This window comes from Populus nigra, chromosome 14 (assembly GCF_951802175.1).
Source record: "Populus nigra chromosome 14, ddPopNigr1.1, whole genome shotgun sequence".
Classification (NCBI taxonomy): domain Eukaryota; kingdom Viridiplantae; phylum Streptophyta; class Magnoliopsida; order Malpighiales; family Salicaceae; genus Populus; species Populus nigra.
The window spans coordinates 7,727,774-7,747,413 of NC_084865.1; the positions used below are offsets into that span (position 1 = coordinate 7,727,774).

The 19,640-nt window shown below is 33.2% G+C and overlaps 1 protein-coding gene across 1 annotated transcript; it reads right to left on the minus strand.

The window, feature by feature from the left end:
• Positions 1-10,879: 10,879 nt before the first annotated feature.
• LOC133673091 (la-related protein 1C-like) lies at positions 10,880-19,129 on the minus strand. The gene is made up of 6 exons (XM_062093730.1): positions 18,395-19,129; positions 16,720-17,248; positions 16,493-16,646; positions 16,264-16,354; positions 12,247-12,318; positions 10,880-12,023 (listed from the first exon to the last, which is right to left on the minus strand). Exons 1-6 carry the CDS (start codon positions 18,857-18,859, stop codon positions 11,703-11,705), a joined length of 1,632 nt encoding a protein of 543 aa, XP_061949714.1. The 5' UTR covers positions 18,860-19,129; the 3' UTR covers positions 10,880-11,702.
• Positions 19,130-19,640: the final 511 nt, after the last annotated feature.

Sequence of the window (19,640 nt, forward strand, 5' to 3'; positions counted from 1 at the left end):
CACTAAAACACAAAAACTGTCTAAAAACCCTAAAAAACAGCAGAATTTGGCCTCGATAAGAGGACTGGTCTTGTTCAAAACGTCGTTTTCATTTAGGAAACAAAATGCCGAGGCCTAATTCCACCAAAAATTTTATTTTAAACAATACCCAAATAGAACAATAACTTTTTTTCTATTTTTTTTCTTTTCTTTTAACAAAATAAATAACAACCACAGCACAAGAATCAACTAAAATCACTGACCCGGCAACGACGCCAAAATTATTGTGATGTCGCGGTCACACAAATTAATTACCCTAGCTTAAATAAATAAAATAGTATAGAGCAAGTAAAGGATTGATCCCACGAGGAAGGTTTAGTTTAGATTTTTATGCTAGATAATATGCAATTGGGAAGAGTTTTGAGCTTATCTAGGCTATAGCAGATCAAAATAATCAAACTAAATTAAATAAATCAAAAAATTATCAAGAGAACAAACCTAAGTTTCAAGTAGACGTCCACCTACGGAAATCAAAACTGATTATTAAAATGAAACATCAATTTATATTCTGAATAATTATCTTTTCTTAACATTAGTTAGTTAACCGATCCACAGTGTAACTAACCCTAACCATTAAATAATCATAATGTTCGCAATAGTAATTTAATTCTATTGTAGCCTTAAGAACAAGACAACATAATTGTCTGTAGTCTATATTTGATTTGATCGAATGTTTTCCCTAAGATTAATAACATAGATTCGTCACAATTATTAAACTCAATTGCTTCACAAGTTTATATACCACAACTTTGGTTTTGATAGAAAACTTAGCAATAAATTGATTAAAATAAGAACTTAGAGTTTGCTCTAGTTATCAAACTAAACAATCATAGAAAATAAACATAGGAAAACAAACATATTCATCATATAAACTAAAAAGAAAAGGTAAAATAGATCTCACAATTCTTCAAATCCAAAAGTTTATGTATCCTTGCAACCAAGAAAAAGAACTTAGCCTTGCATGTTTATTGAAAAACTAATCCAAAGGAAAGATGAATACATAATTTCGAGTCTAGGAGGGAAGGGTGAGTTTTTCTTCTCTTTTTGGCCGTCTTCCCTTCTTTTCTCTCTTTCTTTCTTTTTATATGATAGGAAACCCTAATCCCTCTTTCCTACAAAATAATTCTTTTCTAAGTAGACAATTTACATTTAAGTAGTCCAACAACTATTTTCCTAAAAAATGAGAAATAATCTTGCATAAAATCTTCAAGCTTTGATTCTAGACTTAGAGGAGTTAAATTGTCCAAATAAAGACTTGGACGTCAGTTTGGATGCTTTGAGAAGTAAATTGGACTTGTTTTTTTCACAAAACTTGTCTGCTAGTAGAATTTATATGTCATCTTAGAAAAATCATGTCTCTCTCATATGAGCTTTTTTTCTGGTGAAATTTGGTAGGCTGATAGGTCTTCGAGTTAGGAATCTAACAAAAAGTTTGCATCAAATGGAATTCTTTAACTCAAGATATTCAAATCGGAGTGCTCAAAGATCAACACTGGCATTATACGAGATTTGTCTTTGAAGGCTGCGATTTCCATGCTCTTTCTCTTTTTATTTTTCTTGCTATGTGTATATAGAAAGGTATGGATGTTAGCTTTCTATATCCACTAGAATCACATGATTTCAACCTCTAGAGCTCAAGCTTTACACAAAACATCGATCAGTGGTCAAATCTATCAATTATCTCCAATTTACTTCTTTTTTAATTTTACATCCAAAAGTACTTTCAAAACATAAAATAAAGAATATCAAGTCATTTTATATATAAAACATAGGCAAAATATTAGGCAAATATGGGTAAAAATTTCGAATAATATGGTTGCATCAATGGCTCAAATAATACTTCAAACAACATAAAACTATGTATAATATTCAGAATAATACAAGGAAACAATCAGCCTCTGAAACCATCCCTAGCTTGATTAATTTCCTTGTGTAGTTAGGTCCGACTTGTATAGAAATAATGTGTGCTTGCCGCCCCTTTTAGACCTTTTTTCCATGCTTGGAACATGTTGTATTGAATGCTTGATATTCTTTCTTTATTTAGTCAAATTAATGTTCTTAAAAATAGGGAAGAGAGTTACTGAATTCTTTCCTTTTAAAAGCCTTCCATAATATCCCTTTAAAGTAAGAAAATCCTGCAAGAGAAAGGAAAGAAAACAATAAGGAAAGTCCTCCAAATCTAGCCACCTCTCGTTCTCCTTGTAAGGAAAGGAATCCTTGCTTTTAATGGATAAATAAATAGGGGAATCTACTCCCACATGTTGTCACCCCATGGTTTCCATGTTAGATATGAAATCATTATCCATTATGGAGACACAATGATCCCTCTCCAATTCAGCCTTGTAACCGCCCGTCATAAACCCAAACTTAGCTAGGATTTTTGAAAAATCCTTGTAGAAAAAGGATCTTAACACCCTAATTAATCCTTGACACTTTTGGACCTCATATAGCCCAAGCCCATGCACATTTATAATATCCAAATTAGATCTAGCCGAAACCAACTCCTATATAATTGGGCCGAACTCGTCTGCACCAACAAACCCAATCTAGCTGAATGCATCCTAAGGTGAAAACCCAACATAACTGAATGAAATACAAGCTAAAATACAAGGAAAAACACCTCACTCGGCTAAATGGTTTTCCCCTCTAATCCAAGCTCTTAATTGAATCCCTATCATGAGTAACTTAATGTCGAACCATAGGTCAAATCATATCACAAAGCCCGGTTCATATCTCAGCTCACAATAACATGTGAGTCGATTTTCCATTTGCTTAGAAAAAAAACATCCTAAGGTATTACACAGTGATTGCTAAGAAGCATTTGACAAGATCCAAAGGTATTTGCAAAACCCATCATTAATATTCCCTTCTATACCATAAAGACCTTTAATCTTATATTTAATAGTGACAGAAACAACTTTAGGATGCGTTTGGGCCAACATGATGAGTTGAAGAGGAAAGAACAAGCTATTTACTACTTATATTTAGAACATGTTTGGGAGTGTGGTTGCGGTTGCTTTTCAAAGAACTTTTTCATGATGATATGCATCAAAATGATGTTTTTTCATGTTTTTAAAATTATTTTTAAGATTAGCACATCAAAATAATCCAAAAATACAAAAAAATAATATTTTTTGCAAAAAAAATTAAAATTTTTTGGGAACGCAGTTTGCACTGTGTTCCCAAACGTTCACTTAATAGCGACATAAACAGCTTTGGGATGCGTTTTGGGCCAGTATGATGAGTCGGGGAGGAAAGAACAAGTTATTTACTACTTGAGTAAGAAGTTTAATGACTGTGAGTCCTAGTATATAGTAATTGAAAGGCTATGTTGCGCTCTAGTGCGGAGCGCAAAAAGGCTAAGACAATATATGTTATACTACACAACCTGGTTGATCTCAAAATGAGGTTCGCTCAAGTACATCAATGAAAATCCTTACCAGTCAAGTAGGATAGCAAGGTGGCAAGTGTTGTTGATGGAATACAACATTGTTCATATGATAAGAAAGGTTGTAAAAGAAAGTGTGATTGTTGACCACCTAGCAAATCATGCTTAGGAAGATTACAAGGTGTTGAATTTTGGCCTTCCTGGTGAGAAAATGCTAATAGCTGAGGATAACGGTAAGATGAATGACTGGTGAACCATGTACTTTGATGCAATAGTGAATATACCAGGACAAGGGGCTGAAATAGTGATAATTTACACAAAAAATAAGTAGTGCCCTATTTTAGTCAGGTTGTGGTTTGGATACACCAATAACACAACCAAGTATGAAGCTTGCATCATCAGTTTAGAAGTTGTTTGGAGCTAAAAATTAAAGGCTTGATGTTTAAGAGATTCACTGCTAATTATCTATCAAGTGAAAGGAGAATAGCAAATAAAAAGTGAGAAGTTGAAGTCATATAAGGGTTATCTCTTGAAGTTAGCTAATGAGTTCAAGGAGATAAAATTAACTCACATGAGCAAAGATAAGAATTGGTTTGCTGACAATTTGGCAACCCTAACTTTAATGACACCGATCAATATTATGAGCAAGATCTAACTAATAAGCATCGAAATCAAAAATCTCCAAGCTCATTGTTGTTCATTAGAAGAGTAACTAGATGGAAAACCATGGTATAGTGACATCAAAAGGCTTATCCAACAATGAAAATATCCTTTAGAAGCCTTAAAGATGAATGAAATTTTTTTGAGGAGAATGGTTATGGATTATTACTTGGATGGAGATGTTCTATATAAGATGTTGTTTGATGGGACTTTACTTAAGTGTCTGAATGAAAAGGAAGTTATGCAAGCATTATAGGAAATCCATTAAGGAATTTGTGCCACTCATGCTAACAGGCATACAATGGCAAGGCAAATGCAAAGATCTGGGTACTTCTGATTAACCATGAAGAAGGATTGTCTAGACATTATAGGAAATCCATTAAGGAATTTGTGCCACTCATGCTAACAGGCATACAATGGCAAGGCAAATGCAAAGATCTGGGTACTTCTGATTAACCATGAAGAAGGATTGTCTAGACCATGTTAGAAAATGCCACAAGTTTCAGATACATAGAGATAAGATAAATACACCTCCAACATTGTTATTCAATATGATCTCGCCTTGGCCTTTTGATATGTGGGGATTTAATGTTATAAGACTAATAAATCTAAAGGCCATAAATGGGCATAGATTCATCTTGGTGGTCATTGACTACTTTACTAGATGGTTAGAGGTCGGCTCTTACATACATGTGACACAAAAGATAGTCAAGAGGTTCATTGAAAAAGATTTGATTTGTTGCCACAGTGTGGCAGCAAAATTAGTAACTGACAACACTTAAAATTTTAATGGAAAGCTATTGTTGAGGTCTACATTAAATGAAAGATTAAGCATCTTAATTCTTCCCCCTAAAGCCTAAGATGAATGGTGTTGTTGAGCCAGTTAATAAAAATCTCAAAATATTCATCCAAAAAATAGCAGTCACTTACAAATATTGAAATGAGATGCTTCTATACGCATTTAATGCATATTGCACGATAATCAGAACTTCTAAAATGACGCCTTTAAAAGTTGAAATTCCATCGATAAGGTTCTAATGGATTTTGAACTAGAAGAGTCAGAGTAGGTAAAGTTGAAATTTAAACAGTTGAATCTGATTAGTGAAAAGAGATTGGCAATCATTTGTCATCACTAATTGTACCAAAAAAGAATGGCTAAGGTATATAACAAGAAGGTCATACCAAGAGTGTTTAAAGAAGGAGACCTAGTATTGAAGAAGATTTTGGAGAAGATCAGAGTAAATAGGCATTGAACTATGAAGGACTATACGTGGTAAAGAAAGCTTTTTTTTTTTCTAGAGAAACTTTAATTTTAACCAAGATGGATGAGGATGATTTGCCTAGACTTGTAAACTCTGAAATTGTAAAAAAGTATTATGCCTGATGTACTTTGACTATCAATCAATAGAAATTGAAGTTTGGCTAAAAATTCTTTGGTGTATTTTCCTTTTTTCTAAAAACTCTACATGATCTTATAAGCTTAAAAACTTTGTTTTCATGATTTCACTAAGGTTTTTATGAAATCAAAGTTTTTACTATAAATGCAGAAGTTAAATTGGTGTTTGTTTTTAACAAGCGAGTTTTAGGAATTTAAGTGATCTCGTAGTGAGGAGACCAAACACTTAAGAATATGAAAACAAACCAAACATCACAAAATAACTTCGAAATTGAGTTGTAGCCGAATGTATAATAATTCATAATCATAATGAGAAATCATTTTGCATGTTCAAATTAATCATAATGAAGGAAAGAAAAGCTTATTGATCCTAAACGCATGTGTTTGAAATGAAAAAAGATCATCTTTAATAATCCTTTCACAAAACTCAAAAATATCTCTTGCAATCCCCATTGAACCTATTAGGTTTCTTGAGAATGAACCCTAACTAAGATCACACCCTACACTAGTGGCAAGTGCAAGGAATAGAAAAGCAATCTGACTATAAAAATATACAAAATGATCATTAATGATCAAATATGCCCAAACAAAGTTGGGGGCATAAAGAAATTCAAATTGTTTAAGCATGTCATGCAAAATAGAAAATATGTTGATAGTGCTAAAAACCAAATAAAGAAAACAAATACAAGAAGTCCAAGCTAGACACTAGGGACATGGTAAACCATTTTGCAATGTCATAGTAAGGTCTAGGAATCCCTTGACCAAAAAAATGATCTAGGAACAAGCATTAGTGATTCTTAGTCTCGAGATCTCTAAAACACCTTTTTAGCCTATAAATACCTTTTTTCATAATCAATAGTCAAAGCCAACATTCCGTGCCCAATCAAGCCCTTTCTAATCAAAGGCATGCAATCTAGATTGTTAAAAAATGCTTTCCTATACTAAACAAGCTTTTCAAGAAACTTCGATTATGCTTCATTATTCATACAAGTAAAATAAACACTTTGAAGACTTGTTCTTTCCTCTAAGACCATCAAGTCAAAACTTGAACTCTTCTGGCCAATAAAATATGAAACAGAAGATCACTTCATATTTTCACCAATAAACAAAAAATTTCAACTCCCACAAAACCCATTGTAAATGACCAAACCCTCTTTTATATGGCATCATCCCTAAGAAAACTCAAAATAAACAAAATCAGATAAAATACTTGGGGGCATGATCAGGCTAGGGGCAACTCAAGAAACATAATAAGGTTGGCTCCATAATTTCTCTTTTGGGAAAACAGAGAATGGGAAGCAAAGATGCTTAAATTCTCCAATAACTTTTGAGGAAAGCCATCATGGAACAAGTCATGTATCTTTGAGATAAGGGTCTTCAAATAACAGGGTATGTTGATATCATCTGAACTCGTTAAGATGCATATCTCTTTCTTAGAGATCGAGTTCACGATTTAAGTAAGCAAAAGCAAAAAAGCCATGAAAGTTTGCTATGAGGATTAAAGATTTAATAAATGACAAAGTCCATGAAGAAAGGGGACCTATATTTCTTAGGTAAAAAAAAACATGCATATTGATCACAACACATTGCATTTTGACCTTTGCAGAGAGTCCATGAAAAGAGCCTTGACGAACTCGACCTCCTCCAGCAAAAAGAAACTAGCAAGATTCTGAGCACAACAGGGCTCTTGCTCTTTTGAAGTAGCAAAGTTTTTTAAGACAATATCTTTAAAACAGTCCAAGTGCACTTTTAGGCCCTTATCCATCAGATGGTGCGCTTTCAAACCCTATCTCTTTCCTTTCGAGTGCGCCTTTTAGCCCTCATCCATCAGATATTATGCTATCAAGCCCTATCTTTTTCCTTTCAAGTGCGCTTTCAAAACCTTATCCATCATATAGTGTTGTTTCAGGCCCTATCTCTTTTTTTCCAGAGTGCGCTTTTAAGCTCTCATTTATAACACTTTTGGAAGGTTTGACCATTTCTTGACCTAGTAAAACTGCAATCTTTCTTCTTTTCTTCTTTACAAGGTTACCATCTAAAGCCCCTTATGAGACTTTCTATCATGAGTATTATAAAGAGAGGATAACTGTCATAATCTAATTTTGAGTTTTCCCCAAAAAAATCATTTTCTTTTGAAATGAAAAGCAAAAAAATTTGATTGAAAATGAAAAAAAAAAAGATCAACAACTTGGTAAGAGCAAGCTGAAAAAGGTTTCAAATACATGGAGGACCCAATCTAGAATTTTGGATAAAATTAGAAGCCCAGTTATACCCTATTATAACCAAAATTGAAGGACAATACAGATTTAGAATCAAATTAAATTATTATTGGACGAAGCTACATACAAATTAAGTTTGTAAATTTAAGTGGTTTTATTGTGTAATTAAGATAGAAAAATATTTATTTGTCCATACTCTATTTAGTAATGGCAAATGTATCATTATTTAAAAGATCTCAAAGCCATGAAAGCTTATTTTAATTTTTTTAGGTGTAGAAGCAAAAATATCATTATATTATTCCAGTAAAAAATAACAAAAAATCTGAAACTCCTCTTTAATGCCGCGAAGGTTAGATGAAGAGAAGACAAGGAATTTAGCCTAGTATATCCTCTTATGCATCAATTAGGATCATCGTTGACAAAGAACGTTGTTGTGTAGCATTAATAACAAATATACACAATGAAATCCAGCAATTTTTAGACTCTTTATACTATTTTTTTTCACGTCAATTATACTGTCATATATATATATTATTAATAATACATATAGATGCACACTATTTTATCTAAATTAAATTGCTGTAATTTTCTCTTCTTCAAATCAGTTTTAATCATATCTTATATCAAACATAACTTTTTTTACTAATAAAGTTTGTATAAGATTAGAGTACTTTTTCTTGTATAAAATTAAAGTTTGATTTATGTTTTAAATTTAAATGTTAAAATCACACCAATTTTCTTTTAAAAAATCTTTCAAACTATACTATTTTGGAAAATTCTTTTTTCCACTATACTAATTTAAAAAAAAAAAAAATCTAGTTCTTTCTTTCCAAACTTTTAAAGTTCAGTCCTGCCTCATAGATAGAGGACACTTCATCTATTAGGATCTAACCCGTCAGGCATCTATATCTGAGCTTTTCAGTGGAAGACAAATGTCTATATTCTTTCTTCGATCTCTTGGTGACGTTCGTCCATTTCAAGGCTATAATCCACAGTGAACCAATACGAACCGTGGGTTATTAACAGGTAGGAAGTGCTTTAGACTGACAATGGGTGGTGTAATTGGCGGGTCCTATTAAAAAGTGACGGGCAAGCTAGGCAAGGATAGGCACGGGCACGGGCACAGCAGCACCGAATCCTCTAAAAGAAGCTAGCATTTCCCATTTCTACCAGCTTTTTTTCATGTGCTATGCCCACTTCCAGTTGAACTAACCAAATCCACGCAAAGTGTTTCAATTTTACTTTGTAATGCGGATTGATTTCCTGCTAAAGCAACCTCAACTAAGTTAAAATACAATCTTGTTTGATAGGATCACCAGAAGATAACCTTCTATTCAAAAATAAAAGGCATTAAAATAAATTTAAATCCAGAAATAACCAAAATATACGCTTAGATTAATACCACAGAGTCTGTTAATATTTGATATATCAAATGTATTATCTTTCTCTCAACAAAGAAATAATATTTTACCACAAACAATAAAAAAAAAACTCATATTTATTATCACTAAGTTACCAAATTTACATCTACAAAAATATTATATAGTCTCATCTAAATAGCCATAATGAATTATCAAATGAGCTCAAACTAGAAATCAATTAATATAAATTTAATAATAAAATAAATTTTTAAACAATATATAATGGAATAGAACAAATTCAAATTAAAAACAATTGTTCAACATCAAATAAATAAAATAAAATAATAAAAACAAAGTTTTTATGCTATAATTTCTCTATGTAGCCAAAATTTCTAAACTCTTCTACATGGTGTTTTGGCCAAAACTTTTGTTTTAATTGCTAGAATTTCCTTTCTTGTGTTGCCTCCTCTTATTTTTTTTGGTATGCTAGGAATACCTGCAAAAAAAAAAAAAAAGTCAAAATAAAGATCCCCTTACATTCTACCACATCACGTGGGAGTTGAAATTCTTTTAAATTATAGACTCTAATTCTTCAATTAATTCAAGCTATATTACAAATTCTTGGAGCTCAAACTTATATATAAGTTTAGAGCTTAAATAAATCTTATTTAATTTTTTTTTAAAATTAATTTATTATAGGTCTAAATTGATTGGGCTGAAAATAAAAATAAAAATACTTTGTTGATGAATCTGCTAAAATAGTAACAGCGACTTTAATCAATTTAAATAATATATACTTGAACTGTGATTGACCTGAAATTTTATTATAATATAGATAGATAATTTTATACAATTTCAGCTTAATTCCAAGACTGATAGGCATTTTGAAAGTAAAATTCAAACCTAATTGCAACACTTTGTAATATTGCGGGTGACCCTACCATGCTTAACACCCAATCTGAGAAAGAATTTTCAACTATGAACCCAAAAGCTCGAAATTTAGAAATATATAGATAGATAGATGCAGGGGCAGATAAAAATGCTCACAGACAGGATTTCTAACATATTCCAATTCCCGTGGTTTTTCATATATATATATATATATATATATATATATATATATATATATATATATATATATATATATATATATATATATACACTTTTTAAGGGGAGACGCCCGGTTCCTAGTAACTGGACAGGGGAATTGAGGCCAGAATTGAAGGAAACCATGACTAATCTTCATCAACTTGTTTCATAGTCTAATAGATAGCCGACTAGTAGTGCGATTCGTATTGGCTAGGGGCCAAAAATTACACAAAGATTCCTTGCAAGCATCCACGCTAACAAATCACCATAATAGGTTTTCCAGATTGCAGCAAACACTGTTACCCAAGGAAGTTTTTTCCGTGTTCCAAATGATTGTCTATTAGTATTTCAGCTAACATTTAAAAATAACAGCCTAGCACTATCATAACCTGTAAGTATTTTCTGTGCTCTAAACTGCTTATTCTCAAAATATTATAGAGTCCACATAACTTCCATAAAACCGAATTCAATGGCTCTCAACGAAATCAATTGATACGACAACTGATCTAATCAACATAGGCAGTCATCTAAGACACCATGTTTAACTCCATGAAGTTCATACCATTGCAATCCCCAAAGGACCCTCTCAGACATTTTAGTTGCCAGTGTCATTGAAGTTCTGAACAAAATTCTGAGGCAAACATGCATACCGCAAAGTTAACCAAAACTCCAGCTCATTTCAATTATAATTTTATATTGGACGATAAAATAATTAAAACACAAAACATCAAGCAAATAAACCCAGGGCACTGCCAGGATTTTATTAATCCTCCCAATAAATAATAATAAATAAATAAATAAAAAGGTTCAATCAGAAAACCGGAACACGTCAAATTCCACAATCTTAAAGTCATATATAAGCATCTAATACCAACCATGTCTAGTCCGACTCTGGATATCTCAACGGCTTCAGGATTGGAAGACCACTTTATGAAGTGAAATCCTCAGACGGTTGGAAGAAAAAGGTATACATATAAATGTCTAACTCTAAATATAACATGTGTGACAAATGGGAATAGTCAAAAGGACACCCTGCGACCAAAAATGGAGCAATAGTAGACGTTGCATGAGCTTCAACATCCTACAAATGGCATTCACCCTCCCCCTCATGTACGTAGACACACATCAAGCATGTACTTTGTGCCATCAGTCAAAAATCATGTTTTCCTCCTGGAGTTGGGAGGTAATCTGACCCCAAAGATTTTTAAAAAGTAGCTGAGGGGCAGTAAGGGGAAGTAAAACCAAAATCCCCCCTGTTAAAAACAGCAACATCATGCCACCACAAATAATTATGGCATAAAAAGGAACACCCCCATAAAAACATGCATACCAATGAACTCATGCTACCAGCTCAAAGTCATAAAAGTTTCTTAGTTTTTTTCTCCCTTTATCCCCATCTAATTTGCTTCCTATTTTCCACTAAGGAAACTGTGTTCACTGTGCCAAGGCAAGACCCACTACCTTCAACAAAAATGCAGGGCATTCTTCCCCTCGGTCCCCATCTTCCTCCATGAGTCCATTCAAGTAAAATGCTTGATCCACATTTCACTTTAATTTCTTGCTGAACTGGGAAGATTCAAACCTCCATGAAACCTTATTTCATCTATTCCTTCGCTGCTAGATAGCTGTGACTGGCTATTCAAATCCCCAGACAATGATCTACCAAGAAAATCTTCAGAATGAATATCTACTTGACTCCTTGCTTTGATGTGGCCAGTAGTCATCTCCTGCGAAGAGATGCCTTGGACATGGGCTGCCAGCATGTCATGTCCAGACTTCTCACCATACTGAGGGCTTGAAACATTAGGAAACTGAACAGGAGTTGTCATGATCCACCTCATCCAATCATTTCGCTTCCTTACCTTCTCACCCTAAAACACAAGGAACAGGAAAATGGAATTAGAGAAGCTACAACATACACCACATTATTAAAATGTGATAAGCTTGGCATGTGCATCTGAGTAGGCTTCTACATTTGAAAGGGTTTGGAATTGAGGACCAGAAACCAGTTAGGATGTGAAAGAACAAAAATATTATTTTGTAATTAGCAAATTTCAACAATAGCAGATATCAATTAAGTACAGAAAAAGTCACCTGCACTTCGACGACACTAGAAGTTCTTATAGCATCCAGTATAACATGGATATTGTCAGTCAAAAGAGAAACCTGAACCATAAGCCACAGGAAGATAGTGTCTTCATGTTAATAGCATATGAAATACAGTAGCAAAATCAAGTCACTGTGACTTGCACAGCAATTAATAAATCATTCATCAATTTCTTTCGATGTCTTGAAAGGGGTAAAACTCAAAATCTGTATACTTCCTACTAATTAAATAAATGCAGCTTGAAGACAAGATTTCTTGTTTAGCATTTCATTTTATAGCTACACACACAAGCATACAAAGATAGTAAACAACCAAACAGTGCACATGCTGACAAGCTTGACATAGCAATAGAGATATCAGAAACCCTCAAAAGTAATTTAAAAGACAACATACGAGAAAAATGAAGGAAACACAGCATGTAGTCCAGACCTAAATCCCAAAAGATCCTATGCTCATGGAAGCAATCACGGCATTGCATGGAATAAATATTCATGTTTATTTCACAATATATGACTAGATCTGAAAGTGCCATCATGAAGAATGCCATTAAATCAAGTAAGAAAACCATCACTCCTAAAGACTAAACTTCTATCGTCAACATCCCAATGAAAACACATTTTCATTTAACATCATCTTAAGCACTGAACTGACAATTGGTACTAATTAAGCATGAACCTAAGCAGCAAATAACTACTTCAATCACAAATTATTGGCATTAAAATTTATATCCTGATAATGCAGAAACTCAGAGAAAGAAGCACATGTAAAGCAATGGAAAACTTTGCAATTAAATCTGCATTGCTTCTGTAAGATATTGCATTAAGAAATGTAAATAAATCAAAGTCAATATGATATTGCATATGAGTTGTAACAAATCAAAAATACATTTTTATCAACTAACTGACAAATGAATCTTCATTACAACATATCCCAAGACAACAGCCAAAAAATGAGAAACAAATGTAATGGCCATTGCTATGGACAAGAAGGTTTTGGATGCACATCCAATAATCAAGCTCTATTTATCTAGACAAAATTAATTAACTAACAGACATTTCTATGGTTGATTGCATCAAGTACATGCACACCTTGCTCACTATCATTGACAGCATCAATTCAGAAAATACAGAATAATAAGGTGGGCCTCCATGCAAAAGTAAGATTGTTCTATTGTAACCTGAAGGCTATGAGCTCAAATTGCAACAGCCACCCTGCAGAGACTGGGAGAAGCACTGTATATGACTCTCCCCAAACCGTCCCACAATGCAAAGTCCTCATGTACTGCAGCACTCATATTTTGGAAAAAGAGAGAAGATTTTGTGAAAAAAGAAAAATCATTACTGTATAGTTCCATTGTTGGGGTTATTTATCAACGAAAATTTCCATCATTGCACGTACACTAATGTACTTACAAGTTGATGAATACAAAGCTGTCTTTTCCATTTGATGCAGATGACAAGGAAAGAAAAAGCAAAATTATTGTATTTTTTTAGTATTTTGATATATACCAATGTTGTGAATGGCGAAAGACGTCATGCCTGTAAAATGCCCGAGGCGCTAGGCACTAGCCTGAATGAACCAAGGCAATATGCTATAAATTAAAAAATATATATATATATATATATAATATTATATGATATTATATAAATCTAAAATATATATCTTTCCAATTAAGATTAGATCAATAGAAAATCAAAAGAAAATATAAAATACCATAACATAGTCATATAAAGTTATATTTTTCACCCTTAAAACAAAATAACATAATTCTATGGAGTAAGTAGCCAAATAGATTAAAAAGTAAAACTAAATATCATCATCGATATTCATAAAATTTTCAAAAGCATCTTCATCGATGTTTTCCTCTCCTTCACTTGAATCCACCATATCCTCCATTTCATGATTACAATCCAAATCCTCATCTCTCAAACCATACTGCACTTGAACAGATGTGTTGTTCTCCGACTCCAACTGTTGAAAAAAAAAAGTGTGGCTGGTGTTTCTCAGGCTTATTTGGGATTGTGGTAGCGGTGGCGGTTCAAAGTGTTTTTCGCTTAGAAATGCATCAAAACAATGTTTTTTTCTTTTTTTTTTTAAATCATTTTTGACATCAACACACTTGAAAACATAAAACAAAATTATTTTTAGCAAAAAAAAATTCAAAATTTTTGGAAACGCACCCAAATAGAGCCTAAGTGTCATTCATTGTCTATTTGTCTCCCATTTTAATGATTTTTTTAAAACAAATTTACCCTAATCTTTGTTTTCTACAAAAATAACCAAAAGTTATTTCTTGTGTTAAATTAAAAAAAGGGGCAAATAGGCCATAACATAAATAAGTAAAAAAAAATCCAACAAAAAATTATGAAAGTCAAGCAAACACTAGCCTTAACACCTTGCACCCACTCACAAGCCGCTCGCCTAGGTAGCACTTCATTGAAATCCAACACCTAAGGCTAATAGGCCATAACATAAATAAGTAAAAAAAAAAATCCAACAAAAAATTATGAAATTCAAGCAAACACTAGCCTTAACACCTTGCACCCACTCACAAGCCGCTCGCCTAGGTAGCACTTCATTGAAATCCAACACCTGAGGCTAATAAAGGTGTTGGGGCCTCACTGGAGCACCTAGGCAAGCACATCAATGCCTTTTGACAACACTGGTATATACTTTTGTAACTTCCAAACATGCTTGAAATTTTCTAGGACGTTGCTTTTATTATATGTTTTAATCCATTCATAGTCCTTAATTAAGTAGGTTTTTCCTGTATAGGAATCTATGTCCTTGTTGAACTTGGAGTACTAGGAACTCTATATAAAAGCATGTAATCATTCAATGAAGAATTTGAGTTTATGAACAAATTTTTCACCTATATGCTTTATGGTTGTATGAAATAATCATCTTAGTGATAACTCCTAAGAACCTTTAGTACATTTTAGTCCTCCTAGGTGTGACTCTTAGAAAACCTATAAAGGTGCCACTAGCAAACCTATTACTTTCAGCAATCAAACCCCATATATCCCTTATATTTCTTTAGTTTCAATTTATGAACTTCCAAATCCTTTCTTCTTAAATTTAAACCTTTAAATCCCTATCTTCCATGCCCTAATCCACCACAAAATCCTAGTAAGACATAAATCACAAAAAGTTGTCCTGCATCACCATTCATCCATCCTAGTGAAATTTCAGTGGAAATTAATTTGACATTCCTACAAGATACTTTGACATATTATCTAATTCATATCTACCTACATCTGGATTTTCAGCTAATAGTAACTCATGGCCCACAACATTGGTACTTAATCAATAATATAATAGTAAAACCGAGGGAAAAAAGGACCAACCATGCAGCACGTACAAGATCAAACATAAATCTTAAACAATATCAACTCTCAGAAGAGAATAGATAACAGAATAATATTAGGAAAAACCAATTAATCAGCTACAAAGTAGATATTCTAATAGTTCTTCTTAACCTGTAAATGCAGAAAAAAGAAAAGGAGAAAAAACAAAGGTGGAACACCATATTTAAACAACCATGACACTAAAAAGAACATAATCCAGACTCCTAAAGAATCATAACTACTAATGCAAAGAGCATGTCTACAAGAACAGAAAAAAGGCACATTGATACTCCAAAACATGGCATGAAAATCACACAAGAAAAAATACTTCATTGGAATAAAAGAAGTTTCTAGAAACAACTTCAAGCTTTAGCTTATTCAATGTGATAATTCATCATTGATAAAAAAAGACATGACCTTAATATGCATGCTCTAGTTAATACGCATCAAAATCCTAGTCTGAAATGCTAGCAGTAAAAACCTTACACCGCTATTAACTGTCAGTCTGTCACAACAGAAACCAAGATATCCAAAATGAAAAAAAAAAGGGGGCATATTAGGATAATTAGGAAGCATTTATCAAGCATAGCTATAAACACGAGAGAAAAATTCATCATATAAATAAATAAATACCATGACTACCCAAAAAAAACTCACTTTGTTGAAGCTTGCTATTAATTTAATAGGCACCCAGCCTTGATCATCCATGTTCCTCCGCAAGTATATATCTTTGACTAGATTTTCATTACTGCAACAAACATTTTTGAGGAGCAATTGTAGTTAACTTCCCAATAAACTTCATTGTCCTGACACAAATAAACTACAGGAACATGTGTACAAAAGCAAAATACCAAAGATATAAAAAAGCAGAACACCAAAGAAGCACCTGAAATAATAATCTATCTGATGCAATATCCTAATGTGCAACTGAGGATCTGAAGGGGAAAAAACAGTATGAGATGGTACTGGAGCTGCAATAATAGGCACACCTCTCATAGAACCTGGATGTGGAGAAACATAATACAACGGCAATCCCATATCTGGAAACAGATTGGAATATTAGAGCAGAACCATGTATTAGCCACAACAGAACTGTAAACAGATGTGGTTTACCAGGGAAACCCACAAGGCCAAAAGGCCGCACTGGTAGGGGAGCAATAAACGGAGAGGTAGCAGGTGATGGTGGAGGCGGTGGTGGATGCCTCATATGCCTTGGGGCAACTCTTGGTAATGGCTGCATGTGACCATCCCGGCTAAAATTTCGATGAGCATTCCAATCATGATTTGCGAGATCTAGATCATTTCGCCTGCCACCATAACTGTGATGGTGAGAACCATCTCCTCGAGAATGTAGCCCACCATTACGGTTCCTAAATGAAGTGCGCTGCTGTTGAGGATAATCATTAGAGCCACGGGATTGGGAACTCTTTTGTGCGTGATCCCTAGAAGAAGAGTTATTTAAATGTCCTTCCCCGGCTGCGCTCTGTGATCCTGGTGAATGAGTGCCACCATTAGAAGCTGTGTTAACGCCATTACGCTTCATTGATTTCTGGCGTGCTGGTACTGCATTGTTTGGAGTTGAATTAGGGTTTGCAGTATTGCTAACTTGTTTCTGTGAAGATGAGGATGCAATCTCAGTTCCCTACATTAAATAAACAACATATATTAAACATGCACCCATGTATGAGCAATCTGGTAATTGAAATGAGTAAGCATTAAGCATGGAAACCCTTCATTTCATTGCTGAATTCAGAGAGAACCATGAGTCTTCCAATTATTTTTTTAGTTATGAAGGAAGAAAACCCACTCATTCATATTAAGTTTATAAATCAATAACCCCAAGTTGATTGAGAAATATCCAAGTTCGTTGTTTTGGTGTCCCCGGCTAGTTTGGGATTAATGCTTAGTTGTTGTTGGCTATTGTTTTGGTATCTACAAATTCAACAACGCAGCAAAATTAAGATGACTAATCAGGCACCTAAAAACTCTCTCCTGAGTATTAACTTTCTTTCCAAGAATTTATACTATGCTAAGAAAAAGACAGATAATCCTATAATTCCCACTTATCCCATTTGATTAACATTTAGATAACCAAATTCGCCCTGTTTCGATTAAGTTTCCCAGAACCTGCAAAATTGAGACAGGATGATCAATCAGATAAACCTTACTTTGATGTTTGTTTTTTCTACCCACTATACCAAAATTTTAAGCAAGCAAATCCAATAATACATTTTTTGTCCCCATCCTTTCCCAAAATAGCCAAGCTCATTTTAAGAAAATGAAAAGGAGAGAAATTTTCTTGTTTTAGTTGATACAGCTGAATTAAGAGAGATTAACTGGTGCACTCCCATTTTACAATAGTTTTGTTTATAAAACTTAATACACTATGTTAATCTTAGTAGACAACTAATAAATATAAGAAAAACAATATATCTTGCATCCATGCCAAGAATTCAAGAAAATACCCCAATACATTTTTCATCTTTCACTCTTTTCTTATAACTATATATTTATTTTTTTTGTTGTGTTTTGGACCCTACAAATTCAAATGCATCGATTAATATAAACAAGCAAATAGCAAAAGAAAAAACGGTCTCTTTACATAAATGTTATTTTTGAAACTTTACACTCTAATCTCAACTACATTATCAAAAAGATTTTACCATACGATCAAAACAAATAAAATCAAAATATTGCATTCAATCAACTAATACAAAAATAAAATGCATTAAATTAACAAATATTCCATTTTATCGACCAAATAAAATAAAATTAATCTCTATCAAACCTGGGAAACAGAGAGAGAAGATGATGATCCATCAAATAATAAACCTTTTAAAGAATCCGCAGATGATTTTGTCAAAGAAGAAACCCTAGCAGCTGACTCAGATAAATCAGGCCAAGAATCAGCCCCCATAACACTCCCAATCTCTACAAGACCATTACTAGCCGTAGATGGCTTGTTCCATACCGGTCTCTTGCTCACATTATTCTCACTCTCCACACTCTCTTTCTCCGCCACGAAAACTGCAGCCGCTTGCTCCGCCTCCGTTGAAGCATTAGAAGAAGATTCCGATTCAACACCACGCACGATTCGTGTCCATGGAGGAGAAACCTGCTTACCGAATCCCCGCTGCGATTGGGGACTGCCCACCTGATTGCTGTTGCTGATGCTATCGGCGGCAATTGTATGGCGAGGAGAGTGATCGGCTGCGGTGATGGTGATCGTGTTCGAGTTAGTGAGGGTTGCCATGAATTAAATTACTACATAACCAAAGAGTTAGGGTTTGTTTGTTACTGTTAGTGATCAAGTTTTTGTTGTTGATCCACTGAGAGTGGCAAAAAGGAATTAGATTTATGAAAAAAATTGATAAGGGGAGAGAGAGAAATTAAGGTTTCGATTTTTCTGATCAGGTGAGAGAGTGAGATTTTTGTTAAAAAAATTTGGAGATGAAATTAGACAGATCGAAGTGCGACAGTGGTGTTTCTCTCTCTCTGTTTTTCCTTTTTTTTTACCAAATTATACTGTACTTTAAAAAGTGTTGAAAAACATTATTCAATATTGTGTACGTTAACTCGTTATACTGTGGATTACATGCTATTGAATTTGGTGAAGTAGCCGGACGCAATTTTATTGGGTTTAACTTTGCAGCCATCAAATACTTTTTTATTATTTCTTTTATGTAATAAAAAAAATAAATTGATATGATTTTTTTCATGTTATATAAAAATTGGATGATGATTTTTTTTTTTCATTTGAAGTTGGACTAAATTTTTTTATTAAAATATGTTTATTTTTATATTTTAAAAAATTTTCAATTTTTTTATTTTTTTAATTCAAATTAATAATGCTTGAGTTGAGTTAAAAACAAGGAATCTATTTGCACCATCACCATCTTCAAATAAAGTATTTTCTACAGTAACATCATTAATAAGATATAGTAGAGCAACGCCTAATACACAGGCAACTAATTTCTTTCCCTTTAATTTTTTTCTTTTTAAGATATTTTTAATTTTATTTTTTTTCCTCTTTA

Bases quoted from the DNA above. Each gene is read 5' to 3' on its own strand.
- LOC133673091 (XM_062093730.1), bottom strand. From the start codon at position 18,859: ATGGCAACCCTCACTAACTCGAACACGATCACCATCACCGCAGCCGAT. The intron at 17,249-18,394 runs GTTTGATAGAGA...TATTTAATGTAG, and splicing joins CTTCTCTCTCTGTTTCCCAG to GGAACTGAGATTGCATCCTC. The intron at 16,355-16,492 runs GTGCTTCTTTGG...TGTTTGTTGCAG, and splicing joins CAGATAGATTATTATTTCAG to TAATGAAAATCTAGTCAAAG.